At 39.3% G+C, this 27,719-nt stretch overlaps 1 protein-coding gene across 1 annotated transcript in view; it reads left to right on the top strand.

Annotated features, from left to right (window-relative positions):
* LOC109938317 (protein tyrosine phosphatase receptor type b) overlaps positions 1–26,384 on the top strand; it is a 102,963-nt gene extending 76,579 nt beyond the window's left edge. Inside the window, exons 16-32 of the mRNA XM_048607930.1 lie at positions 642–926; positions 3,907–4,185; positions 6,197–6,346; positions 9,579–9,822; positions 9,927–10,024; positions 10,191–10,296; positions 12,001–12,075; positions 12,185–12,202; positions 12,305–12,386; positions 12,509–12,599; positions 14,056–14,132; positions 14,261–14,395; positions 15,903–16,025; positions 17,103–17,266; positions 19,860–19,995; positions 23,079–23,199; positions 25,862–26,384. Of these exons, the coding sequence (XP_048463887.1) occupies positions 642–926; positions 3,907–4,185; positions 6,197–6,346; positions 9,579–9,822; positions 9,927–10,024; positions 10,191–10,296; positions 12,001–12,075; positions 12,185–12,202; positions 12,305–12,386; positions 12,509–12,599; positions 14,056–14,132; positions 14,261–14,395; positions 15,903–16,025; positions 17,103–17,266; positions 19,860–19,995; positions 23,079–23,199; positions 25,862–25,884 (2,207 nt within the window). The 3' untranslated portion in view covers positions 25,885–26,384. The remainder of the gene's footprint in view (positions 1–641; positions 927–3,906; positions 4,186–6,196; positions 6,347–9,578; positions 9,823–9,926; positions 10,025–10,190; positions 10,297–12,000; positions 12,076–12,184; positions 12,203–12,304; positions 12,387–12,508; positions 12,600–14,055; positions 14,133–14,260; positions 14,396–15,902; positions 16,026–17,102; positions 17,267–19,859; positions 19,996–23,078; positions 23,200–25,861) is intronic.
* Positions 26,385–27,719: the final 1,335 nt, after the last annotated feature.

The raw sequence follows: 27,719 nt of genomic DNA on the forward strand, positions 1-27,719 counted from the left end.
TCCTGACTTGGAAATATATCACCGTTGCTTCACCGTTGCTGTGCTAAAACCCTGGAACTCCCTTCCTAAAAGCTCTGTGGGTGTTCCTACACCATACTGACTGCAGTGGGTCAAGAGGCACGTCACCTACCACCTTCTCAAAGGCAATTAGGAACGGGCAATAAATGCTGATCTAGTCAGCTAAGCACACATCCCCTGAATGAATAATAAGAAAAAGTAAATTGATCATTGGTGGAAAGATACAGAGATCTGTTCTGAGGGACAAAGTGGAGGACAGCAGAAAGAAATGTTGAGCTAGGCATTGTCGGATGATGGACATCACAAAATAGTTGCAGACAAGCCTGGGTGGATGATAGTTGAGCTCCATGTACCACGAAAGTAGATATCCTGGTAGGACTAGCAACAAACTCCAGCAACAGTTGTTTAGTTGCACAGTAAATCCTTGTTGCAGCCTGAAAAGAATTCGTAAATTTAATATCTCCAACTTCTTCCCATCAGGGTTAAGCACATAAGTGGTACATGAAAGTTTCTACTTTATCTAAATATTTTCTACACATACGAATGTGGAAGTCAGTAGCTTTCTAATAGTTTCGTTGATGTTTTGATTTAATGTTTATTGATAATCACTCAATCTCTTAAAGCCCCCAGACCTCCAGGATCAGTATCTTTCGCTGATGTTACAAACACTTCATTGGTCATCACATGGTTGGGCCCTCCAGATGGGACAGATTATGATGACTTTGAGCTGCAGTGGACTCCAAAAGACTCTCGGGTTGTTGTTTTTAATCCATACAACACCATGAAATCAAAAGGACGAATCATACAGAAACTCCATCCGGGACGTCACTATACCTTCGTGGTGCGCACTGTCAGTGGGAAATCATTAACATCCTTTAGTGAACCTGTTCAAGCTCCAATCAGAACAAGTAAGTTAAAGCACAACATCATTTATATCACTGTTCAGAGCAAAAATACGTCATTAGGTTGTGTGGCTATTATTTTAACTTAGAAAAAAGTGAACAAATGGAACTGAGATAATTCCCTGCAGTAGATTAGTGGGTATGCATAGTCTGTGCTACTACATGATTCAGACCAGAAAGGTGCAAGTCTTAGTCTGTATTCCCTGCTGAGACACTTACTCTCAGTCTGGCCAGCATTTAGGATTTAGCAGTTGGTTCTTAAACACAAAAGAAGAAAACAATCAGCAGGGATTACCATTCCTGATTCACCTTCTTGAATATCAGTCAAGGATAGAATCAGATTGAGCTGTGATACCATCATGGTATTATGGTAAGGGGGAGGCAATGGCCTCGTGGTTTTACCACTGGATTGTTAATCCAGACACCCCGGTGATACCATCATGGTATTACGGTAAGGGGGAGGCAATGGCCTCGTGGTTTTATCACTGGATTGTTAATCCAGACACCCAGGTGATGTGCTGAGGACCCGGGTTCGAATCGCGCCATGGCAGATGGTGAAATTTGAATTCCAGAAAATATCTGGAATTAAGAATCTAATGATGACCGTGAATCAATTGTCAGAAAAACCCATCTGGTTCTCTAATGTCCTTTAGGGAAGGAAACTGCCATTCTGACCAGGTTTGGCCTACTCTGGACCCACAGCAATGTGGTTGACTCTAAACTGCCCTCTGGCAGAAATGTTCCCTGGTCAGCGACACCCTCATCCCGTGAATGAATAAAGGGGAAAAAGAAGTACACTTTACTGTGCAAGCTCAGTTAAATTGAGGTATTGGACGATTGCCAGAACCCAGAGAATATCACCCTAGCAGAAGATGGAACATTAAAATCAAGAATCATATTTGCTTCATATGCAGAATGACAATATAAGTTACAGTATGTTTACAGTGCATACTAAAATAAGTAAAAATTCTGGAGAAACCATTTGTCTCCATTATATCACAAGTAAAGCAAATTGTGTTGGTTGCAAATCAACAATAATCTCATTGAATGGCCGAGCAGGATAGAGGGGTTAAATAACCTATTCCTGTTCCTATTTTCTTTCAGTAAAATGATTTGAGTATAAATCCAAGTATTTATTGTTTACTTTTAACATTTGTTGAATCATTCTTTGTTCTTTGCTCATTGATGAATTGTTGGACTATTGCAGTGCAAAGGGGTTTAGGTTAAATCTTCCCAGAAATAGGGTTTGTTGGATTATTGAAAGCTGGCTTAAAGATTTATATGTTGGTTTTTCAAATGAAGTAATCTCAAAATATTCAGCTGAGCCTGAACTGAAACAACAGTTAAACCCTCTTACTGCCGACCTAAATATGTCAGTGAGTCTACAATGTTAAATGGGCTACAACATTAATGTAATGAAAAAAACACAAAAGAACGCACAAAAGGAAATATATGAAAGTATCAAACAAAGATAAAGAAATGAAAACAACTGTCCTGCAAATATCTTAGTAAATGAAAATTAATTCATGCAATGAGTCTTTTCATTCACAAACACATTTCTAAAGTTGTACTATTCAGGAACACTGTAATTTATACATTAGGCAAGCTAGACATTAAGGCTTAGCTTGGATTATTTAGATAAATAAAGTCCAGTGAATTGCTGCACTGTAAAAGTAATATGCTGTCAGTATAATGGGGCAAGTTAATTTGTTTTCATATAAAACTTTTGGAGTTCTTTAATTTTTTTTGTATTTGTTCATGCCTGAGGCCAGCATTTATTGTCCATCCTTAATTGCCTCTGAAATCAGTTGCTTGTTAAGCCATTTCAGAGGATCAACGACATTGCAGTGGTCACAGACCAGGTAAGGATGGCAGATTTCCTTCCGTAAGAGATATTAGTGAAACAGGTGGGTTTTTATAAGATTCAGCAGTCGTTGCATAGTCACCATTTGATGAGCTTTCTATAGTAGATTTTTATTTAATTCAGATTTCACCATCTGCCATTCAAACCCACGTCCTCGAACATTAGCTTGGATTTCAGAATTTCTAGCCCACTGACGTCACCACTTATCACTCTAATTAGTAGATTAGAAAGTACAACACAACTTGCATCTATATGGTGCTTTTAAAATAGCAAGATATAGACACAACACTTCACAAAACTGGAATGAGCAACAAACAGGAATTGGGAATAAAAAGGATAATCAATGAGCTTGATTCTGAGGCATATTTTAAATGTGAAGAGTAATGGTTATGTAGGCAAGTGATGTTTAGGAAGAGAATTCCAGAGTACGAAGCTGTGATGGTCAAGAAATTTGGCTGCAAAGCTAGGAAGGAAGGCACAAGTAGACGCACAATAGTTGGGGCATTGGAGGTTGCAAGCTTGGATATAGAGTTGGAGAAGAAGATGGGAAGTTGATAAAACTTGTAAATGAGGATTTGGAATTGGGATGTTGGGGCACAGGGAGCCAGTAGAAATAAGTAAGTGCACTATAGATTAAGATAATTTGAAGGCATGAAGCCTTAGACAAATTGAAGCTAATAAGCTTGAAGTAAGTATGAGAAACCAGCAATAAGAACATTGGTGATATTGCCAGAAGTCACAAGTAACCAAGTTCCAGTCTAACAGGTTAATTTGAAATTACAAGCTTTTGGCGTTTTCAAGGTGACTTCCCCTGACGAAGGAGCAGTGCTCTGAAAGCTTGTCATTTCAATTAAACACGTTGGACTATAACCTGGTGTTGAGTGACTTCTGACTTTGTCCACCCCAGCCCAACACCGGCACCTTCACATCATTGGTGATGTTGAGCTCTAACTATTCGTAAGACTTTCAACTGCATCTAAATGCCAGGTTATCATGAAAGATTCTGAAAGGCAGCCTTTACGTTGAAAGTAATTATCAGCATGATTTAAGAAATATATTAATGTTGATTTTTCCATTTTCCAACAATTACAATTGTTTCTGTGGTTATTTGTACCATTACAGGGCCTGACAAAATACAGCACATCAGGTGTCGACCTCAGAGTTCCACTGCAGTCTCGTGCTCCTGGACACACCCTGACTCGGACTACGATGGCTATGATGTTAAATGCTACCACTATGACAAAAAAGAATTGGTATATTCACGAAGAGTTGAAAAAGAATTAGTTCAATACATCATCAAGGAACTAGAGCCAGACAAGAAATATTTAGTGGCTATAAAAGTAATCTCTGATAAAATGACCAGTGATGCTGTTGAGGACAGTGTTATTACCATGATTGATAGTAAGTATTCACAATCAAATATTTTGAAGCTTTTACAAAAAACTGTTTATTTTGTTCAAAAAACTTCTAAGTACAACGTTTGACACAGTTTTTTGTAGTTTAGGAACTGCCTATTTAAAAACAAATGAGCTTGACCAAAGAAAGAATGGGGAAAAGGATGAAAATAGGCCCCTTCTTGAAAAACAAGTGACTGGTTAGCATGATTCAATCATGTAGGTTGTAGTTATTTCCATAATCCAACAAATTGAATTTTTATCTCTGTGAAGGTAAAGGTGTTTTGAGTGAGTTGCCATTTGGCTCATTGAATTTTTTTGGTACTTTCAAAATCAAATTGAATACTTTGTGTTGGTTTTCCAACTCCAGTATCTTTATCAATATCAAGCTGAAGTTATCACAAAATGCCTCGTCCTTTCTGTAAGTTTTACATTTTAGTATATAATTAATCTAGAACTGAGTCTCTACGCAACAAATGTTGATCCAACTCTAATAGGCCAGCATTTTGGTGGAGTAGGCTGGAAGATTGAAGCTGAAAATGCCCTGATCTGGCAGTCCAATGTATTTTCATTATAAGAAGATGGAGATGGCATAGAGTCGGGCCGTCCAAATCCAGAGGCAGACCAAGGCAGCAATGGAGCAAGGCAGATCGCCAGGCTGGAGTGTCCATCTCCATTTACTGGGACACCATGCCAGTTTGAAGATTAAATTTCAGACCCTCAGATCTTCAGTCCTCACCAGCCCACCCATATCCATGCCCCATTTAACGTCAGTGGCCCCATTCCCCATGCAATCTTAATGCCCCTCATTCCATACTCTGCATTCTTCCCATGTATCCTCCATAGCCAGTTACCCAATATACATTGTAAGCAGAAATCAGGACATCTATGAAATGGACCTTTTTTTAAAAAAAATAAATTTCTAGGTTGTCAGGAGCTTTATTTTTAATGCCAATTTCAAGGATATCCTGAGGCCTGACATAGTCAATACTGGGAGAGGGTACATGAGGGACATGGAGGGTAGGGGGAGAATGGAGGTGGCATAGGAGGTTTGGGGTATAGATGTGGCATGGTGATATGGAGAGGCTTGAGGGTAACCTGGCGGTGAATGTCGGTGAGGGATGAGAGTTTCAGGGTTTGAAATTCTTCTTTGTAACTGGGCCCAATCACCAGAAAATGGAGGCAGACATCCCATCTGCCTGTCTGCTTCCCTTATACCTACCTCCAGAGTTGCAAGGCTTAAGTCTATCCCACTTCCACTTCCCCAGTCCAGAAATATGGCAGATGGGGATCTTGTTGAATGAGACAAATCTGTTGGGTCAACAAATTTCCTGACTCAACCGTTCCCACTCCTCCATAAAAATCCAGCCTCTCGCTATCTGCGTCGCTATTTGTGTTATTGGGCTCCAGACTTCCAATTCTTACATTGTTCCATCCCACTAAAACAAAATCTATAGTCCTGTAAAAATTAATCATTTCTCAGCACGTTGCAGCTTTACCTTCCCCTAACCATGATTCCATGCTTTTTTCAAATGTTTATTAAAATATTTTCAATTGAATCTTTAGTAATTATTTGATTTAGAAGAACTCATTCTGGTTAAGTTTTTACACTGTGATACCTCCAACATCCCGAGAGAAAAACACAATTTATTCTTAAAACTATTAAAAATGGTGTCAGACCGTGGCAACTTTGAAAAGCTTTTCAATGTATTTTACTGTTTTTCTCACTATGAAATACATGTGACAATAAAATCATTCATTCATTTATTCATTTTTGATTGATGACATTTATAATTGTACATGGTTGCAATTTCCCTGTTAATTGTAAGAAAGCCTTTAAATTGTCCATCTAAACTATTCTTTAACATATCCAATTGCAAGATGCTTAATATTTCTAATAATTTAATGAGCAAAACATGACAATGTAACATGGTACTATAGTTGACCTGTATTACTCAATGCAGACAAAAGGTTTACAACAAATGTTGTAATAACATATATACATACTTTTCCCTCAGGTCCACCTCCTCCACCGTCACATATCCGAGTCGATGACAAAGCAGTTGTCATTACCAAATCCACCATACATTTTAATTTTAATTGTAGTTGGTTCAGTGATGTCAATGGAGCCATAAAGTACTTCACTGTCATAGTGTATGAATCAGAAGGTAAGGTATTATTTGACTTGATTTGTGTTGTTAACTACTACTGATGAACTGAAAAAGCCACAAGTCACTTTTATAGACATGTGCTCTAGATTAAGGCCCTGGTTCTCTGGGAGGATTGATCAGGAAATCACAAGCCCACCGTGCATGAGGTTACAATTAATGCTATGGTATGTATCAGCTTACGGTGTGAGGACTGCACTAGCAGCATGGGGGATTTCCTGTCAGTGAATCTGTTGATAATTCTGGAATCGTGAAGCCTGTTTCATCAAAAAAGCTAAAAGGATTATTTTCTAGTATCGTTCATGTAACCTAGATGAGAACATTAAAACAAACTATCCAGTTATTTCCATTTACCAGTGATTATAAAAAGAAACTCTTCCAGCCACCTTCACGTTTTTTCAATACAATTATGAGTTGTTGTGACCCACTGGGGAAGTGCATCATAATTTCAGCCCCGTTAATCTGTTAGTTTTTCTGATAATATACATAGTACCCCCATTTATCTGACTTTCAGATCAAGTTTGATAGAAAAATTATCCATCTAAACTTTTCTTAATCACATCCAATTCCAAGACTCTTTAATAATTTAACGAGCAAGACATGACAATATAGCTTTGCGCTGTAGTTGACCAGTGTTATTCAGTGTAGACAAAAGGTTTCTGTACTGAAAAAGGAATTATTATTTATTATAAATAATGGGACTATAGCTATAGGTGAACAAATATAAAACATATAACATTGTTATTTTAAACTGTAACCCATTCCAAACTCTCACTTACACACACGCGCGCACACACACATAGAAACAAATAGAGAAAATAGAGTATTGGCGGAGTTAAAAAGAAAACTGGAATGTCAGTCCAGTTGTCTTTGCTTCCCAATACAATTGTAAATAACTGCAATTTAGATGATCTTTCTTCAGCTAGCCAAATCCTTTGTGTTCAGTTGTCTTTATCTAGAAGTTTCCACTAGTTTGTCGGAAGTGCAGAGCAACTGATTCATTTGGAGAATGTCTCTGATCTATTCATTCAAAAGGCACAGTCCCCGGCAAATGCTACAGGAAAGGTAGCTTTTTTTTTTCAAGATTACATGAGAATTGACTGCAGAGAGCAGGCAGCTTCTGCTGGAGAGAACAATAGCACACTTCTGAGTCTTTCTGTGTGTGTGTCTATCTCTCTCTAACTTGTTTCCAGTTCCAACAGAATCAGTTAGCTGGGTTCCAATCAGCTTTCACTTGTAAACAACTCCTCAGCTCCTGATCATCTACATGTTGCAGGAACCCATAGTCCATAGGGGAGGCGATGTCCAAGTGGCATTATCACTGGACTGTTAATCCGGAGACCAAGGTAATGTTCTGGCAGATGGTAGAATTTGTATTCAATAAAAGCCTGGAGTTAAGAGTCTAATAATGACCATGAATCCATTGTCGATTGTCAGAAAACTGCCATCCTTACCTGGTCTGGCCTACATGTGACTCCAGAACTGCAGCAATGTGGTTGACCCTTGACTGCAATAAATGCTGGCCCAGCCAGTGACACGCTCATCCCATGAATAAATTTTAAAAAGCCACAAAAATAGACTTCACAATAAGTATCAGAGTCCTTGCTGTGAAATTTTGAAGCCATCCTGGTAAATCTCTGCTTTTAAAAACAGTTCTTTCTCAGTGCTGTCCACAGTTTTGAAAGGCACATTTTTTTTTAAAAAAGACATGGTCCTTACAGAGTAAAGGCACAATGAACTAATGGAACTGAAAATAACAGTTTAATTTTTGGAACCTGGATAAGTGATGGTAGCATTGCAGCATGTGCTTGCCTGGATAAGAGTTGGATGAAGGGGAGGTGTTACATATTTAAGCAAAGAGAATCATGTAATAATTATTAGAAGGGTGCATTTGCTATGAACACCGCCACCAGTTGAAGCAACAAGTGTGCATGCACAGGTAGGCAAAGTTGCTGTGCAACATCAATGTTTAATGACAAGAGCAGCAGCCTGTCACAGGGTTGGTGCTGCCGATATAACCACACTGTGATTACACACACTGGACAGAAACAAAGCATTGCAAGCTTCTGAAGGATCTTGGATAATCGAGGCTTCTCTTCATTCTGAGAAGCCAATTTCTCCCACAATGGAATTATAACTGAAATAACATCAGGCTTGGTTTTGCATCTCAGTGTCTCACTTTGAGTTTCTCTCACTCTGTTTCTCGCCCTCTGTTTCTCGCACTCTGTTTCAGCCCCTCTGTTTCTCGCCCTCTGTTTCTCGCCCTCTGTTTTTCGAATTCTGTTTCTCGCCCTCTGTTTCTCGCACTCTGTTTCTCGCACTCTGTTTCAGCCCCTCTGTTTCTCGCAGTCTATTTCAGTCCCTCTGTTTCTCGCACTCTGTTTCAGCCCCTCTGTTTCTTGCACTCTGTTTCTCGCATTCTGTTGCAGCCCCTCTGTTTCTTGGGGATTTCAAAGTGCTGTTCCCTAGGTCCAATTGAAAGGTGAAATCCTGATGAGCGCAAACGTGCAGGCAAAGGACCACACCATACAACTGGCACCCTCAGTTCCTACCCTCAGCTTCACTGTTGCTTTTTTAAATTCTCTCGTGGGACATGGGCATTGCTGGCTGGCCAGCATTTATTGCCTGTACCAAAGCTGGTGGCGAAGGTAGACCCACAATGCGTTAGGAAGGGAACACAGGCCTCCTGGCTCAGAGATAAGGACTCTACCACAGTGTTACACGAGCTCACCACCGTTGTTTGTATGTAGGCAAGTACAGATGCAGACCTATGTTTCCCATTCTGTATGTGTGTAGTGATGTTGGCTGTAGATGCACAGGTGCATTCTGACTTAAAGAAGTTTATCACCAGTGATTAACGGCACCAGGCCCATTTCAGTATTTTGATGAATATCTTTGCATTTGGGCCAATTACTCCTTATTGGAACATAAATGGGTGTAGCCTCTACTGACAAGTCATAGTGAGCCAGTGTAGAACAGCGAGCACACGAGTGTTGGATGAATAGTATTTGGTTTGACCAAGGCTACAGTTAGCATATTTTTCAGCAAAAAGGATATGAAAAGCAATAAAAAGTTTCAAATTTGGATCGAAAGTAGCAAATGCTGGAAATAAACAACAAGCCAATCAGGATCTACAAAGAAGTTAATATTTTGGATTATGCTCTTCACCACAGCCACACTGAACTGATGTAACATACTTTATTTTACCATGACTATCTTGTTTTGCTTTTAGGTACCGAAAACACAAAGCCAGTAAAACAGCACCCCTTGCCATCTTACCTGGAATACAAACGGAACAGCTCAGTCCGACACTATCAGACAAATTATTTCTCAAGCAAATGTGCAGAAAATCCTGATGGCACATTGCAGACCTTTGAAATAAAAGTTGGAGCTCAGATGGACAGGTTGGGAGGGAAGTGTGAGAAGGATCAGAAAACATTCTGTGATGGACCTTTAAAATCTAGAACGTCTTACAGGTCAGATCCCTTGGAGGGATGTGTTCCTTACTCCATATCCTGACGAAACATTTAAAAATTTTACAACTGTACAAAAACTAACCTGTGGATTTTGTTTTTTTCAGAATCAGTGTGCGTGCCTTCACTCAGCTATTTGATGAAGACATGAACAATCCATTGTTTTCAGATACCTATTTCTCTCTGCCTATCACTACTGAGGCAGGTAGGTGTTTGCTTGTGCACACCCTTGTAAACTCCACAGTGGGACAAACCTTTTAAACTTAGCTTCTACTAACTCAGAAGATTCCCAATAGATTATTCGACACATATTATAGACTTCAATCTGCATGCATCAAAATAGATGACAACTATTTGTGTCCTGATTTTAGAACCTCATCTTGGCGTCATAGAAGGAGCAAGTGCTGGTGTGTTCCTGATTGTTGTCCTTATTTCAGTCATGGCTATAATCGTTTGCAGGAGGAAAGTGAAGCCAGCGTGAGTATTTGCACAGTTTTGTGACAAATTCAGCATTTCATATTGATTCACTTAAGAGTCTGAAACTCCTTGAGTTATCTCATGAAAATCCTCAGATCTAGCCCCCGTTCTATTCGGGTTTCATTGCCATAAATGCAGCAGAAACGTGCTTGCATTCTTTCTACTGCAACGCTGCTAAAGCAGGGGATTGTGAACAGCTGTGACGAACCTGACTCCTGACTATAGTCTGTTGCTGCATTATGGGACTCAGTGGTATAAATGTTTATCTCTAGCACTCCCTTAGCACGTTATGTTATGTATCAAAATTGGCAAAGCTAAAAGTTTCTTCCACTGACATTCTATTTGTGCTTCCAGTATTTGAGGTAATTGACATTTGTTTAATTATCGCTGCTGACTTACATCTGATTGCAATTCTGCTTAAATTGACTGTGAATCTTCTCAAAGTGGCCCCCATCAACCAGTATACTTTCAGGAAGTGCAGCAAAAAGCCTGTTTATGTGATCTCCTGCGTCCTACCCCTCAATGTAAACAAAGCAAGAGCAACTCTGAAGACATTCTCAGCCATTGTGAACTTCCAAACTTCTAACCTATTCTAAATAAATTTAGTTGAAACTTTCTAGATTGTGAAGGTAATTCACAATGTTAACCCAAGATCATCACTCAGACTGTGAGTTTCAATTGCCAAAGGAGACAAGATAAAAATTACCAATACCGGTAATGGAGAAACCGGGTCAAACCTTCAGAAACAAAGCATAAAAATAAATGTGGAATAATTAATAATTTACTGAGGAAGATCACACAGTCAGGATAAGTGGGTTCAAAACAATTGGATGAGTTTCTGGATGCAGAGTTGAAGGATATAATGCAAAGCTGGATAAGTGGATTTGATCTGTCAAAACTACAACAACTTATATTTATTTAGCACCTTTACCTGATAAAGATTATCTGTTAAAAGCCTTTAACCAGATAAAAGACACTAACATGGTGGCTCAGTGTTTAGCACTGCCACCTCATAGTGCCAGGGACCTGGGTCTGATTCCACCCTTCAGCAACTGTCTGTGTGGAGTTTGCATATTCTGTCTGTGTCTGCATGGGTTTCCTCCAGGTGCTCTGGTTTCCTCTCACAGTCCAAAGATGTACAGGTTAGGTGGATTGACCATGGGAAGTGCAGAGTTACAGGGATAGGGAAGGGGGGTTGGATCTGAGTGCAGACTGAATGGCCTACTTCCACACTGTGGAGATTCTATGAATCTAAAGTATCTCATGGTGTTTCATTGGATTATTACAAATGAAAGCATGTCACCGAGCAGCATAAGGAGATGACCAAAAGCTTTCGACAAATTAATAGGTTTTAGAGTGTGCATTAAAGGAAGAAAGCAAGGTGGAGAGGATCGGGAGGGAATTTCTGAGCATGGGGCATAGGCAACCAATAGGAGTACAGAGATCTCCAGGGTTTGGGGGGCTGAAAGAGATAGCAGACATAAGGAGGAGCCCGACCAGAGAGAGATTTGGAAAGGATAGTCATTTTAAAATCAAGATGGCTGGGAGCAAGTGCAGGTCAGTGAGCACAGTGTGATAGGGGAAAGTTCCTTGATATGAGTAGCACACAGGCAGCAGTCTTTTGAATGATCTTAAGTTTGATGAGGTTGGAAAGTAGCTTCCTAAACAATCTTGTGTTCTTATTCAATCTATTTGTGATTGCAGGAGTTCTGAATCTAAACCAGCATCAAAGACAAAAGACAGGCTATCATCTGTCAATGTTCCTCTTGTGCAGGGAAGGTGAGAACTTTCTGACTCCACAGCACTTTAAACACTCTCTTTTTATCAAATCAAAAATGCTCAAAGTTAATATTCTCACTGGGGCTTCCTTATCCTTTTCTTTTTTCAGGCAACCTCCAATTTCCAGGTTTGTTTGAATATTTATCCTAGGCATCTGAATCATGGCACGTTTATTGAAATCATAATTTATGTCATTTTTCCTAAGTGAACTCTGCCAAATTCATTTCAGAGAAATTAAGACAAACCAGTTCGAAAACCAATTTACCAAACTTCAAGCAGATTCCAGCTATCTTCTGTCTGAGGAATATGAGGTAGGTTTTGATGTTTTAAATGTTTTAAACATATTTACTTGATTCTGTGTGATGAGAAGTAACACAAATAAGGAAAAACTCCCTGACCACATTAGACTGAGTTATTACTTTCCCTTTGAAAGGATTTAAAAGATGTTGGAAGAAACCAGTCTTTTGACACAGCACTTTTACCTGAAAATAGAGGAAAAAATCGATACAACAATATTCTGCCTTGTAAGTGCAACATTTCTCATGCCACCAGCTTTTATAGATGGTGCATTCCATCTGGAATTTATTGTTAACCAATTCAGAAATGTTTTATAGTTTGAGGACCAGAGTACTCATGGTGCTGCAGGCTGACTGGCAAACTTACTTATTTAACCCTTTGTCTGCTGGGTCATTACTCAGAGGGTGCTTAAACTGTGGAGCAATTTAGATGTTGAGTTTTACTGTAAAGCACCAGTTATCACCAGGAGAAATATGTAATAGGTGACTGCAATGCTGTCATTTGCAATAAGCTTTGTGAGCATTTTAGTGCTACAGTGGTTGAATTATACAAAGGTCTGATGCTTGCAGTTTGATATGATAACCATAGCAATTGATTTATTTCAGACCTTGATTGTACAATTTGTTCTAAACTCTGGGTTAATACACTGTCAATCTCTTGGCTCAGTTGGTAGCACCCCTGCTTCTGAAATTTAGAACACAGTGTGTATAGTCCCTTTGGTGCAGAATCTTCATGTCTCAAAGGCAGTAACCCTGGAGGTGGGAAATGAATATAGTTAGGCAGGGTGATGGTGTTCCAGAGGGCCGTCACCCTCCTATCTCAGCCTGAACTAAGTTCCGAGTGGGAAGGCCCAAGCTCGACCTGCCCACCTCACTGCCAGCTGTCAATTGGTGCCAATTAATGACCACGTAAGGATTGGTTCCCATCTGGTTTGCAAACATCTCATCTTCGGGCGGAATGTAAAAGAGGCAGACCACCCAACCACTAAACCAATGCAGAAAGGCTGTCCATTGAGGGTCCTAGGGGGAAGGTGATCTTCAACCTGCTCTAATTTGTACAGGATTGAGGGACTAGCCAGACATAGGATGGGGGTGGCCACAGTGACTCCACCCCCCCAACTGCTTATATGACCTTCAGCCCCCAAAAGGCCTGAGATTTTGGTCTTTGGAATATTGGGTGTCCTTCTGACAACAGTCACAGGCTTCATGGTAGCGCTGACAAGGTGCAAGATCTGCTGATCTCTGATGGGCTAGTACTCTTGCCGGCCAAGACTTCCATTCCGGGGAAATTGTTTTGGAAGATAGGCCTACCTTTTCAGCAAGCGAGTGAAGCACCCAGTGAAAACCCAAGATCCCTAACAAGGAATCGATCATCTGGGACTGAGATGAGGGGAAATTTCTTCACCCAGAGCCATATGAATCTTTGGCATTCTCTACTGCAGAGAATTTTGGATGCAGTGTATTTAAGGCTGAAATAGATTATGGAGTGTCGGGACATTGAGGGATATGGGAACAAGGCAGTAAATTGATGTTGAGAAGACATGCTCCATTTTGGCATTTTAGGTTCAATTATCTTAGTTACTGTATATGTTAAACTCCTTTGTGATTTTTAAAATATAATCAATATTCAGGTGCAAAACCATGACTTGATATCTTTCACGTGTCTGTTATTGTTTGCAACTAGATGACTCAACGAGGGTGAAATTAACCTACATTGATGATGACCCTTGTTCAGACTACATCAACGCCAGTTACATACCAGTAAGCTGGACTTTTGTTTCAATAAAGTTGTTTTATACTGTTCAGTTAATTTCCATATTTGAATATCATTTAGCTTTTAGTTCACAGGTTTCATTATGTATAAAGTAAGCTGTTTTTGGCAATTCTAGGGATGCAACTTTCGAAGGGAATACATTGCCACACAAGGCCCTCTACCTGGTACCAAAGATGACTTCTGGAAAATGGTTTCGGAACAAAATGTTCATAATATTGTCATGGTCACACAATGCGTAGAAAAGGGAAGGGTAAGCATTTTCTGTTGGTATTCCTTTCAAAACTGTTTGTAGATAATGTTATATGAATGTACTGTCTTGTATGTACAGTAAAACATGACAGGGGAAAGTACAATAATTTAGTGGCTCATCTACATTTTCATGAGGGAACTTTAACAAATTTTATTAACACAATCATTTACAACACATATAAGACAGGACCTGCTTCAACAGCTTTCAACAGGCAGGCTACAGTTCTATGTGATCTGACACCATACTAACGTAACTCCCTATGCACATGCTCAGAAACTATTCTTAGAATGAGGTGATAATTCAACCTTACTGTACAGCTGGGTTACTGAAGTGGACTAATAATTCACAAAACAGCAGTTGAAATCCCACTATGACAGTTTTAAAATTCTCAGTGAAAAGAAATCTGAAATTAAAAAGGCTGATTAGTATCTATAAAGGTGATCATAAAGCAATGGGCTTGCTCTAAAATTCCAACTGGTACTTTAAAGGCAGTTTGCTGTCCTTACGCTATCTGACTTATATGGAATTTCAATTGCATACCGAGGTAATTGGTTTTAATAAGAGTTCCTGATGAAAAGAAATTCGGAAGAAGAGACTTCGAAGTTGAAATGTTAACTCTGTTTCTCTGTCCAAAGATGCTGCCAGATTGTCTGAGCTTCTCTAATATTTTCTGTTTTTATTATTGTTTATTTTTAACTGCCCTCTGAAGTAGCCTAATCTGTCAATTACTTGTATCAAAAAAAGGGAAAGGTTTATAACCACTTTTTCAATGCAGCTAGGAATCTGTCACAGATGTTTATAGATGTAAATAGGGCCTATTTTTCCTGGAATGTTGGAGCATGAGGGGTGACCATATAAAGGTTAATAAAATTATGAGGGGCCTGGATAGATTGAATAGCCAAGATCTTTTCCCAGGGTAGGGGAGTCCAAAACTAGAGGGCATAGTTTTAAGGTGAGAGGAGAAAGATATAAAAGGAACCTAAGGGGCAACTTTTTCATGCAGAGGGTGGTGCGTGTATGGAGAGAGCTGCCAGAGGAAGTGATGGAGGCTGGTACAATTACAACATTTAAAAGACGTCTGGAATGGTATATGAATAGGGAGGGTTTAGACGGATATGGGCCAAATGCTGGCAAATGGGACTGGATTAATTTAGGATATCTGGTCGGTATGGGCAAGTTGGACTAAAGGGTCTGTTTCCAGAATGTACATCTCTATGCTCTACAAAATGTCAACCTTGACATTGACATCGATATCCTGATGACAAGTTTTTTAAAATTCCATGACGATTTTGCAATTTCCTGTTTTCACGGTGGACGATCAATGGAAACCAAAGAGAAACTGGATTAATAGGTATTACTATCATTTCTCTGAGGTTTCAACAGCACCCATTGGAAATTCAAGAAGTTTTTGTGATTAATTCAAAAGTTGAGATGGTCAATTGCCTTTTTGTCAGCATGAGCAACTTTAACCCTGGTGACAGTTTGTTTTATATGTTTTCATGTCCAGGTAAAATGTGATCATTATTGGCCCTTTGACCTTGACGCTTTGTATTATGGAGATCTCATTGTTCAGATGCTGTCAGAATCAGTCTTACCAGAATGGACAATCAGAGAATTCAAAATTTGTAATGTAAGGGTTTTTGAATATCTTTATAGAAAATATTAGTCAATCAAATTGTTTATATTTAAACCTTTCGTCTCCAACCTTTTCAGGTGTCAAATGTATGTTTTCATCACCAAGTTCTCTGTGTTCTACATATGTTTACATTCAGCCTGTTTATTCACTGCATTTTGTAATGAAGAAGAGCTGGTTTGACCGACTGCCATCAGTGTTTGAAAAGGGGGCTTAGTTAGCTCCATTGAAACAGTGAAAGAACTGCTAATGCTGGAAATCAGAAACAAAGACAGAAATTGCTGGAAAATCTCAGCACGTCTGGCAGCATCTGTAGAGAGAAATCAGAGTTAATGTTTCAGGTCCAGTTCTGAAGGAGGGTCACTGGACCCGAAATGTTAACTCTGATTTCTCTCCACAGATGTTGCCAGACCTGCTGAGATTTTCCATCAATTTCTGTTTTTGTTTGTAGTTATCTCAGTTAGCTAGCTGACTAGGGTATAGTGCAGGATAAAGCCAACAAGATGGGTTCAATCCCCATACTGGCTATGGTAGTTCAATGAGGATCTGTCTCCTTATCTTACCTCCATGTTCAAGGAGTGTTTACCTCAAGCTGTATATAACCACTGGCATCTTTCTCTCTCTCTCTCACTATAATTGAGCAAGGTGTTTATGGTTCTTTGTGGCTCCTTATAATTACCAGTGTTTAAATTGCCTGCAGTGATACAACCTTGGGTTTGATCTGCCTGACTCGTCTTTTGTTGACCAGCCCCTCATAAAGCCACTACAAGGTTTTGGACCCCAAGGTTCAGTAACGCAGAAAGATGAGTTCTTTAGACTGTGCTGAATTGACTCTTAGTCTGCTGCATCAAAGGCTGTGCCTCATCTAGAGTGAGCATTGTCTGACAATCAGGAGTTCTCACAAACTCTTTAATCGCTCATATATTACAGTAATTTCTGTCGTACATGTTCTTCCAACCTCTGTCTTAGCAGTGTCTGCTGATGTCAATGTTATTCATCATCATGTCATTAACACATCTATTCTCATTATACCATAGGTACATCTTGGTTAAGATCTTTGTTCTTATAATTTAGGAGGATCAATTGGACTGTGCTCGAATTGTTCGTCACTTTCACTACACTGTTTGGCCAGATCATGGTGTACCAGAAACAGCACAATCTTTAATCCAGTTTGTACAAACCGTGAGAGATTATATTAACAGAACACCAAACTCTGGACCCACAGTTATACATTGCAGGTACAAATCGGGAGTGATATTTTCAGTTATAAAGTATTAATGTGTAGCGAATGACTAACTGCAGTGATAATGCAGTCGAAATGATAGAGCACATGAAGCGATGGGTGCAATTTTTAACAAGCTGTTCAGGCATTCAATGATACTCTGTGAGACCTGAGGCCAAATGAAAACTACAGTTTAGTCCATGCAAGGCACCATTAAGATAAAGAATCTGATGTTATCACCAGGAACAGCAGCTCAGAGGCTCTTTAAAGGGCTGAATACCACTAAAAATGCCTGATAGGGTTCACTGGACTGGCTGCACAGCAACTTGATGGCTACTGCTTATCATGGTTAATACCCTGTCTGAACAACAACCAGCTGTTGGGAATGCAACAAAGCAGTGATGTGGATTTCAAGCATTTAAAGGGATATCAATAGTTGATGTTTAAACACTGCTGAAGCTTTGAAGAATACTAGGACACTTTTTCAAGACTTCACCAAAACACTCTCAACATTCATCCTGGACATTCTTTGAGGACTTCATCTAAAAGGTGTTCTCCTGGTCCTCATCGGGCACCTTGCAGGAGTCATCAGGAGAAACTGACTACTTATTAAGAGACTGCAAGAGGAATGGAGGTAGGAGGTGAGGTCAGGCAGAGCAGTGCCGGCAACTGCAGGAGAGAGCGAGAGATGAGTGGTTCCAATGCTTTCCCTGTGCTACATGTCATCTGTCCTCCCAGGGGCCTCCTCTATCAAAGCCTGCAGGGCTGCCTCCAAGAACCTGTATGTCCTCTCCATCAGTCCCTGAGCCATCCTGCAAGGTGCCATTCTGTGCCAGCCAGAGCATTCCATATTTTCAGTAAAAGTATGTACAAGGATCCCACATAGACCATCCAATCAGCATCCCAGTGATAGACCTGCAAGTGTCGGATTTAGAACATTCAGGCAAACTTGAATCATAGTAATCATCACTCAGGACCAAAATTGTGTGCTAAATCCAGATTGCAAAGTGGTGCCTTGCATTGACTCAGCGCCCATTTAAAGCTTATTTTAGCAAGACTTGGCAAGCTCAGTTGGTAGAGACTGGGGTTCTTAACACGAGGGTCATGGATTTGAGACAATGCTGGGTGTTGTCAGCCTTCACTATTGTTATTTCCTTGTGTCAAGCCCAGCAGTGCATCCCTTCGGCATTAGTCACACCTACTCCAGTAGTGTGAACTAACATCTCTGAGCAGTTTGATTAGAAAATACGTTAAATTTAAAAAAAAATTAAAGCTTATTTTGGGGCTCTCTTGTGGTGCAATGGTGGTGTCCCTATCCCTGGACCTGGAGGCCCAGGTTCAAGTCTTACCTGCTCCAAAGGAGTGTAGTAACATTTCTGAACAGGTTGATTAGAAAAATAGCTTTAAAAAATATCACAGCTTATTTTGACATTTGGCTCTCATGGCACAGTGAAGGTGTCCGTGTCTCTGGACAAGCAGGCCTGGTTCAAGTCCACTTGCTTCAGATGTGTGTAATAATATGGCTGAGCAGGTTGGTTAGAAAATAAGAAAAAAAGATTTAAAGCTTATTTTCATATTGGGTTCTTGTGCGCTGGTAACGTCCCTACCTCTAAGCCAGAAGGCCCTGCCTTCAAGTGTCACCTGCTCCAGAGGTATGTCATAACATCTTTTGAACAGGTTGATTAATATATGTTTAAAGTTCATTTTCACCCTTTGTACAAAATAACATTTGAATGACAGCCATGCAATAAATTCAAACCATATGCCACTGTTGATGCTTCAGGCAAGATCTTTATATTGTGGGAAAGATTGTTGCAATGTTGAATACAGTCTTTTGCATTGATATTATCACCATCCTACATTGAACTGTTCATTGATGAATCATAACTTATACACAGATACCATTTTCTACGTATCAAGTCAATGGATGTTTGTTGGAAGTGGAACATGTAGCCAGTTTAAGCATGCAGTGTTGGCAACAAATATTCCTAGATTTAATGCATCTCATTCAGCTGCAGATTCGGGCTTCTTGACAGTTATTTACTTTAACACTGGAATTTCCTAACCTCAAATGTAGCAGAAGAAGTAAATTAGGTCATAATTTGACATAAGCTCTAGAACACTATTAAGAGGTTACAAGTCTGATTATCTCTCAGGTGACCAGTCTTTAAATAATACTGTGTTGTGGGCTTGAACCATAAGGAGTTAGACAGAAATCAGCCAAATTTAATGCAACACAGTGGAAAAGAGTTTTGACACCATTGGTTTGGCCTAGATTTGAATTTAGGCCCTCAGGATGAAAGGACAATGCAGGAATATTTATTGATTGAACTACGTTTTTTGGTTTCCTCCGGATGCTCTGGTTTCCTCCCACAATCCAAAGATGTGTAGGTTAGGTGGATTGGCCATGCTAAATTGCTCCGAGTGTTCAGGGATGTGTAGATTAGGTGGGTTAGAGGGGGATGGGTCTGGGTGGGATGCTCTGAGGGTCAGTGTGGGCTTGTTGGGCCGAAGGACCTTTTTCCACACTGTAGGGATTCTATGATTCTATACGTTTTGTTCCTTATTTATTTGCTTCTTATTTTAGATTTTTCTTTCTTCTTACACAGTGCTGGAGTTGGTCGGACAGGCACATTTATTGCTTTAGACAGAATCCTTCAGCAGTTGGAGAACAAAGACTCTGTCGACATTTATGGAACAGTTTATGACCTGAGGCTTCACAGGGTTCATATGGTGCAAACTGAGGTAATGGAATTTGATAGCACTGTAACAGAATTCTGTCATGCGTAATTTAGCCTTGCAACATCTAAATTAATTCTAGCATGTTATTCTTTTAACACTTGTCTCAAGTTATCTTAAGTAGACTTTACTGTGAAAGAGGTCCTCAGTCAGACAGCATGTGTGAGATTCTTGTGTAGTGGTATGGCAATATTAAATGATGCAAATCTAACTATGATGGCAATAATGGTAGTAAAAGTCAGTTCTCCAGTATAATCTTATTTAAATAATTATCCACAGCGCCACGTGCCAGATTTCAATATATGAAGGAGCACATTACTCTGGATGCAGACAATTGCAACATAATTGGGAATTAATTGGAAAGTAACATAAGAAGGAAATGACCCATTTTTACATTGTAGTTAATTAGTTAAGTCACATATCGTTTGGTCTTTTTCCAGCTCTTATCACTATGTCCCTGTGCACTCACACTATGACACTAGAACGGAAAACTATCACCTTCCCTCAGTCACTTAACCTTTCCTCCTCATCCTCAATCCTCTTTCCATCACCCTTGTAACATTCAAGCCACACAACACCACCCTTGGTCAGCCTCCCCATTTTGCCATCCAGCACCAGTGGGGTGAATGGAGGCCAGGGTATGGTCGACACACCAGCAGTGGGCTCCCCATTGGTCCACAGTCATCAGTCAGGAAGGAGGACCCAAAGGCCAAATTGACTGTGCTGGCCAGATCTTCACTGACCTTCTGGGCATAGTTCATTTCCGGGAGACAGAATGGGACTCGTGAGTGGAATATTTTTAAAGTTGCAGTGGAGAACAAGAGGAACCAGCTCTGGATTGTCCAGTGCCAAGTATGGCAATGACCAGAAGGGCAACACAGGGCAGGGTCAGGCAAGTCAGAACGGTGGCAACCAAGTGCCAAAGTAACACCAAGAAATGGCACATAACTAGATGGACCACACCAAGAGTCACTTACTTGTAAATGACAAAGTTATTTGGGGACATCATAGCAATCAGTCGCTGAACCCATATCATCTTCTGAAAGAAAATGTTTGCCCCTTCCCATCCCATGGAATGGGGAATAATCCTATGCTGATGGCCTTAAAGAATTCAAATGCGATTTTCAAAAGCTTCGATGATTGGACATGACTCACTACACACCCTGACAGCCCCCGGGAACCAAGTTTGTTGGACTCAGTTCCGTTGCTGCATTTCCACAAGTACAAAGGGCAATTTGTTGTACATGTGGTGCTAAAAGCTTCCTAGAAAAAGCAATCAACATTCATAAAGCGAAAGCCGTTTCCTTCAATCATTGTACTTCCAAAGCACCCTTGACTTGCTGAGCATTCACCCTGACCCTCCATCTATCAACCGTGGCCTGCCTTTGGTTAATCTTGACTCTCCCACCCTCACCATGGACCTCCATTCAAACACCCCTGATCAAACTCAGTCATGCTTGAGCTGTTTTTAGTAAAGTTTCATCTTCCTTCTGTCAGCTAACTTCCTTCCTCTGTTCCTTATGACCCTTAGGAACACCAAGACCAAATCTATAGGCTTAAGGTAGCCCTACCTCAATCTTGGGGGATAGCCTCCACCCTCAAGTCTAAAAGTCAAGGGTTAATGCTGAGATATGCATTAAGTACCACCCAACATGATGATGTCACATGGACCCAGCAGGAAAACCATTTTGGATCTTGTAGGAGGCAGATCTAGCATCAGGTTCTGCCTCATAATCTCAGCAACAATGTATATCAAACCAATATCACACAGTGAACTAGTTTGTTTACGACAGGAGCCTCTTCTTGTTAGATTACTAGGTGGTTTTCCTCTAGCATATTAGACCGGGCAAGCCATATAGAACACTAGGAAGACAGAGGATGGTGGCAGCAAATCTATCAGATGAATCTTACCATGATAAGCTGTAGTGACGATTCCCTTGCAACATGAATTACACCCCTATCACATTTGCCACACCCAGATGATGTAAGAGAAACAAACAGCGTGGTCCTCATGCTCAGTCATTTCAGTTTGGTAGATGTTTATCATGGTTTGTGCCCAACCTTTTTGAGGTTGTGGCTTCTACAAACCTTTTGCTATTTGAATGTCACAATCAAACATCCATGTACTTCAGGCAAAAATTTCTTATGTCTGTCCAAAGTTCAAATGAAAACACGTGTCAGCCACAAAATGGGATTTATTGTTAAACCTACTGAACATGATGTAAATGTGGCATAAGGCCCAAGAAAGATAGACTCATATATTTATAGAAGGGCAAGAATAAACAAAATGGTAATTTTTTAGGACCTGGTTGCATATTTTAGTGCGAATGTCCTCACAGTGTAATGTTTATGTTGGTATTCTTCCATCCAAGAGAGGTGATAGATACTCAGCAAATAAATCAATTTAGAAACACTGTGTGCATTTGGGAAATGAAAAGTATTTTCAAAGACAGCTATCAAGGAAGTGATCCAAAGGTTCACATGCTATCCTCTGGAGTGTGGAAATCCTGAGGAATATGATGCAAACAACGCAAATTCTCTTCTGTTAATCATGTGAACTGCAAAAAGCCATGACCCACAATATCCTTGCTACTGCTTCTAGTCCATAACATCAACACAAATGGATTTTCCACAATTATTCCAATAAAAATACTCAAGAGAGGGAAAATATCCTTTTGGTTCTAAAATAGCAAAAACCCAAGAAAAACCAAGAAGAGAGAAAAGTTTAATATTGAATTGCAACAAAAGAACAGAACTGAATTATAAATACAAACAAGAATATCAATCGTAATTATCTCCCTTCATTCTGCTGAAAGATCCATCAATCAATTAGTTGAAAATTCATAGAAACAGACAGAACTTATCCCATGTGACAAGATATGATTTGAAGGCCGTAAACGCTTTTAAAATCTGGGCTGATATTTTATGTGTGAAACCTGTGAATGAGCTGTAACATTTATCTATAATCAAGTCTCAGTGCCAGCCTTAAAGCAATATGCAAAGTGTCAAGTAAATGACTTAAAACCTTTATGGGGATTAAAAAGCAAAGAGAGAAACTAAGTTCATTGATGCCTGTACTTTTATTCCAGTGTCAATATGCATACTTACATTTGTGCACAAGAGATGTTTTAAGGAGTAGAAAGCTACGAGGTGAACAAGAAAATCCATTGTTTCCAATATACGAGAATGTCAACCCAGAGTATCATAGAGGTATGCACATAATCCTCGGGGGTAACAGTTCCATGGAATAGTCTGCATTTTGTTTATTGAAAAATGTTCAGCAATTTCCTATTTATCTGATTTAGCAATCGATGTGAGCTATTTTGCAGGCATTACACTCAGTGGCTTTGATGTTAATTTTAACAGCAGTACCAGTGTTTTGTCAAGTAATATCATTTGCTCAGCATATGTGGGGTGGTGCCGTATACCAGAATGTTACCAGGCTATAGAAATAAAAGACTTTTTTGTACCCAGCTGTTATAAATATTCTACGGAAGTACCTGTGGGTACTCACAACTCTGTTCCAATGAGACATAGCACTAAACTCCCTTAACAGTCTCAGAGAGGTCTACTTGACACTGTACAAAATGCCGAGAAATATTCTATTCAGACCTCCCGCTGGTCTGTCCAATACTTAACAAAAGTTTTATTGCTGCCTTTGAAATGGTTTTCTTCCTGCAGTTACAAAACAATTACTGAGAAAATTGGTCAATCAAATTTAGAGGAACTCCTGACCAATTACCCAATCTGAGGAAGGGTCACTGGATCCAAAACATTAACTCTGTTTTGTCCTTCACAGATGCTGCCAGACCTGCTGAGTTTTTCCAGCAACGTTGTTTTTGTTCCTGATTTACAGCATGCGCAGTTCTTTCAGTTTTTAATTACCCAATCATCTTTTTGTATTACTGCCAGTGGACAAAGAACCAAGGTTGAGCTTATTTTCCTGCAGCAGATTTAAAAATTGTTTGTGTTCTTGCATCTTTAAAACTGAACTGCTAGTTTTAATCGAATGATCGCATGTGATGGGTGGGAGGGATACTAGAGAAAGGAAATTTTAAAAAATGCTTACTGACTCCTCTGCATATGTTAAAATATTTTCCAGCCCTATCTCATTGCCAGTTTACCCTTGTTTCTGGTTAAATACATCAGTATGGAACAGCTAGGAGGCAGAAAGGAGGTGGATTCATTGTCTGCTGTGAGGAAATATTTTTACAGGAAGTAACATCAGACTGAATTAGTACAAATGACTGTGTCTCAGTAACCTATGGACTTTAAATATAAGATAAGCATGTTAACCTCTTCTGAATTGGCCCAGTTTAGTCAATATATTGATATGGACTTAGCCAGAGTTCATTTCTATCTCCAATTTTCTCCATAAATCTGCAAATCGCGTTCATCACTCACTTATATGATTAGCAGAAAAAGATGTTGAGCGCATCCATCCAATAAAGATTTGCTCAACTGAATAGACCAACCATGTTGCACGAATGCAACAGAGAAAGGAGAGAGAAAAGATTGAGTGGGAGGAAAAACAGGCTGCATGGAGATAGGTAGGCCAAAAAAAAAGTTCAGGTGGAAGCTCCTTACAGACGACATGTAAAAGTGATTTTCTTCGTGGACAGGGACAATATGTAGAATGGCAGGAGAATCCTAGCTTCCATTGGTCCCTCAGCCAAGAGTAAAAATAAATGTCTTGGTCATTTAATTGCTGAAGCTTGCTATGCCGACATTGGCGGTCTCATTTCCAACATTATAACAATGAATGAGCTATAATACAACATAAATTGTATGTCTTCCTTGTTTTTCATTTTATATTACTGAACGACTTTGATATGGTATTAAAACAGACATTGCTGGAGATACTCAGCAGGTCTGGAAGTAAATATCTCCACAGATGTTGCCAGCCTTCTGAATTTCTCCAGCAATTTCTATTTTTGTTTCAGATTTCCAGCATCTGCAGTTCTTTATTTTACTTTAATATGGTTTTGTCCCAATTTATAATGTGCGGCCCACTCTGTAGTGCTAGCTAAACACCAGGAATTGTAGTGATTTGAAAACTGTGACTGTAACATAAATTTCTATCTACTGACTGCTCAGAATGACAGACTAAAATTTAATTTTGTCAAGAAGCAGGAAAAGGTGCTGGGTGGCTGTTGAATACTGAGGATGTTGATAGCCAGAAAGAAAGGAATGTGTACCAGGGAGATTCATTAAGGAAAACGATTAATTGATTTGGTTGTTACATTTGTAGGTTTTTTCTCAAAGTGTTTCTCTGAGGTTCAACCTCCAGTGGTCATTCCGTAGGTAGGTTTGATTCCCTATGACCCAGGCATACCAAAGCCCTGAGAAGGTATTCAATATTAGCCTGGAGTGAGGGGTGCAGTAGCACAGTTGTAATGGCACTGGATTAGTAACCCAAAACCCCAGGCAAATGTTGTGGGCACATGAGTTTGAATCCCATCACAGCAGGTGGTAAAATTTGAATTCAATATAAATCTGAAATAAAAAGCGTATAACCACTGTCAATTGCCACTTTAAAAAAAATTGGTTTCAAATATGTTTTAAGGAAGAATATCTGAAGGAAATTTGACCTCCATGTGACTCCAGACCCACAGCAATGCAGTTGACACTTAACTGCTGTCTGGGCAATTACGGACGGTCAATAAATGCTGGCCTAGCCAGCAACATCCCATGTGCAAATTAAAATAAATGTGATATTACAGATTAGGAGGTAATGGATTATTTTCCAGTAATTTCTCAAAAGGCAGTATCAGCGATTAGTAATTATGATACAATGAGAATGTGTGGATTTATATTTCAAAATGTGGAGAGAATGATGACTAATAGTTCTTTACATTTGCTGACTTCGCAGACTTTCTGTTTGGACGCCACTGAAGAATGTAGAGAAATTGTCTTCTGATGTAATGAACCTCATCTGCAGTACTGCTGAAGATGCACTAAGTAAATATTAGGTCTGGCATTTCATGGTGTGCATAATTTATTTGCCTGGTATTCATTTTGGGTAATTTGTAATTTAATTGTATTAGAGATTATTGTATATACTTATATATTACAAATAAATATTTCTTATATTATGTATATTTTTAAAACTGATGAATTATGTATTTTATTTTACTTATTATAGAATTTATATTGTAAGTAAAAACAAATCTTATGATTTTGTTTATTAATTACTTTGATTTTTAAAGAGATTTATATTCACAATGTAATATTCTCTACTATACAAATTGTTTTAAATGAGTACAGTTGACATTTGGAAGGAAAATTGTAACTGGATGTACTTGAAAGATAGTGTGCTGACACATTGAGTCCTTACACTGGAGAGATATTTGAGGACTAAAGAGTTTGAATAAATCTTATGGTTCAGCTTTGAAGGCTATGGTGTGATGTTATTTAACATCAGGCCTGTAGTCTCCCCAGTGTTTTAGCCGTTAAAACATTTGCTTTACGGAAGTTAAAGTCTCAGCACTATGTAGCACTCAAAGCTGCTGGCCACATGTGTGATCAGTTACAACAGTTTGTACCTGTGAAAATGGGAACCTCACAGCAATCATTACCTAAATTGGAATAGATAGGAGAGAGAAAGAGACAATGAACATTGTATGGAGCGTCCCATTCCACCAGAAGCACCCTGTCAATAAGCATGGACAATCATTGACCATAACAGAGAAGTCACAGATTTCATTTTCTCACTTTATTGCAATCAGAAGATACTCAGAAGATGATAACTTTTTGGTGATTTACAGTGAAGAACTATTATTCTAAGAAATATGAAGTTTATAAGAGATAAGAGCAGGAGTAGCTTATTTGACCTATTGACCCTTCTTTTGTCACAAAACATGACCATTGTTAACAAAACAGAAATTGCTGGAAAATCTTAGCAGTCTTTTTTGCATCTGTAGAGAGAAAACAGAGTTAGCATTTCAAAACTGAAGAAGGGTCACCAGACCTGAAACATTAACTCTGATTTCTCTCCAAAGATGCTGCCAGACCTGCTGAGATTTTCCAACAATTTCTGTTTTGTTTCTGATTTCCAGCATCCACAGTTCTTTTGGTTTTTTTTTAATGACCATTGTTAACCTGATTGTGGCTTTAACTCCACTTTCCTAACTGTCTCCATAACCTTCAAATCCATTGGATCAAAAATCTGTCTACCCAGCCTAGAATGTATAGAATGACTTAGCTTTCACTGCTCTCTGTGGAAGGGAATTCGAAAGACTAACAACCCCCCAAGAGAAGAATTTCCTCTTTTTCTGTCTTAAATGGAAGATAGCTTATTTTTAAGTTGTGCCCCTGGTTCTAGATTCCTCCATGAGGGAAAACATCCTCTCAGCATCCACCCTTTCAAGCCCCCTCAGACTCTTATATGATTCAGTATGATTGCCTCTAAAAAGTAAGAAATAACAAGGGGAACAGAGAACTGGTGGGAATAATCTATGTGCCCCTTAGCAGCAGCTTTTCAGCAGGGCAGAGAATAAATCATGAGATAATGAGAGCATGTAAAAAATGCAGTACATTAACCATGGATGGCTTTAATATTTATGTAGTTTGTGAAAAAAATCAAATCGGCAAATGTAGCCATGAGGAAGAATTCGTAAATTGTATTTGGGATAGTTTCTCAGAACAATACGTCTGGATCCAACCAGGGATTGGATTATTTTGGATCTAGTAATGCGTAATGAAGCAGGTTTAATAAATGATCTCAGAGT

This window comes from Rhincodon typus, chromosome 18 (assembly GCF_021869965.1).
Source record: "Rhincodon typus isolate 14 chromosome 18, sRhiTyp1.1, whole genome shotgun sequence".
Taxonomy (NCBI): domain Eukaryota; kingdom Metazoa; phylum Chordata; class Chondrichthyes; order Orectolobiformes; family Rhincodontidae; genus Rhincodon; species Rhincodon typus.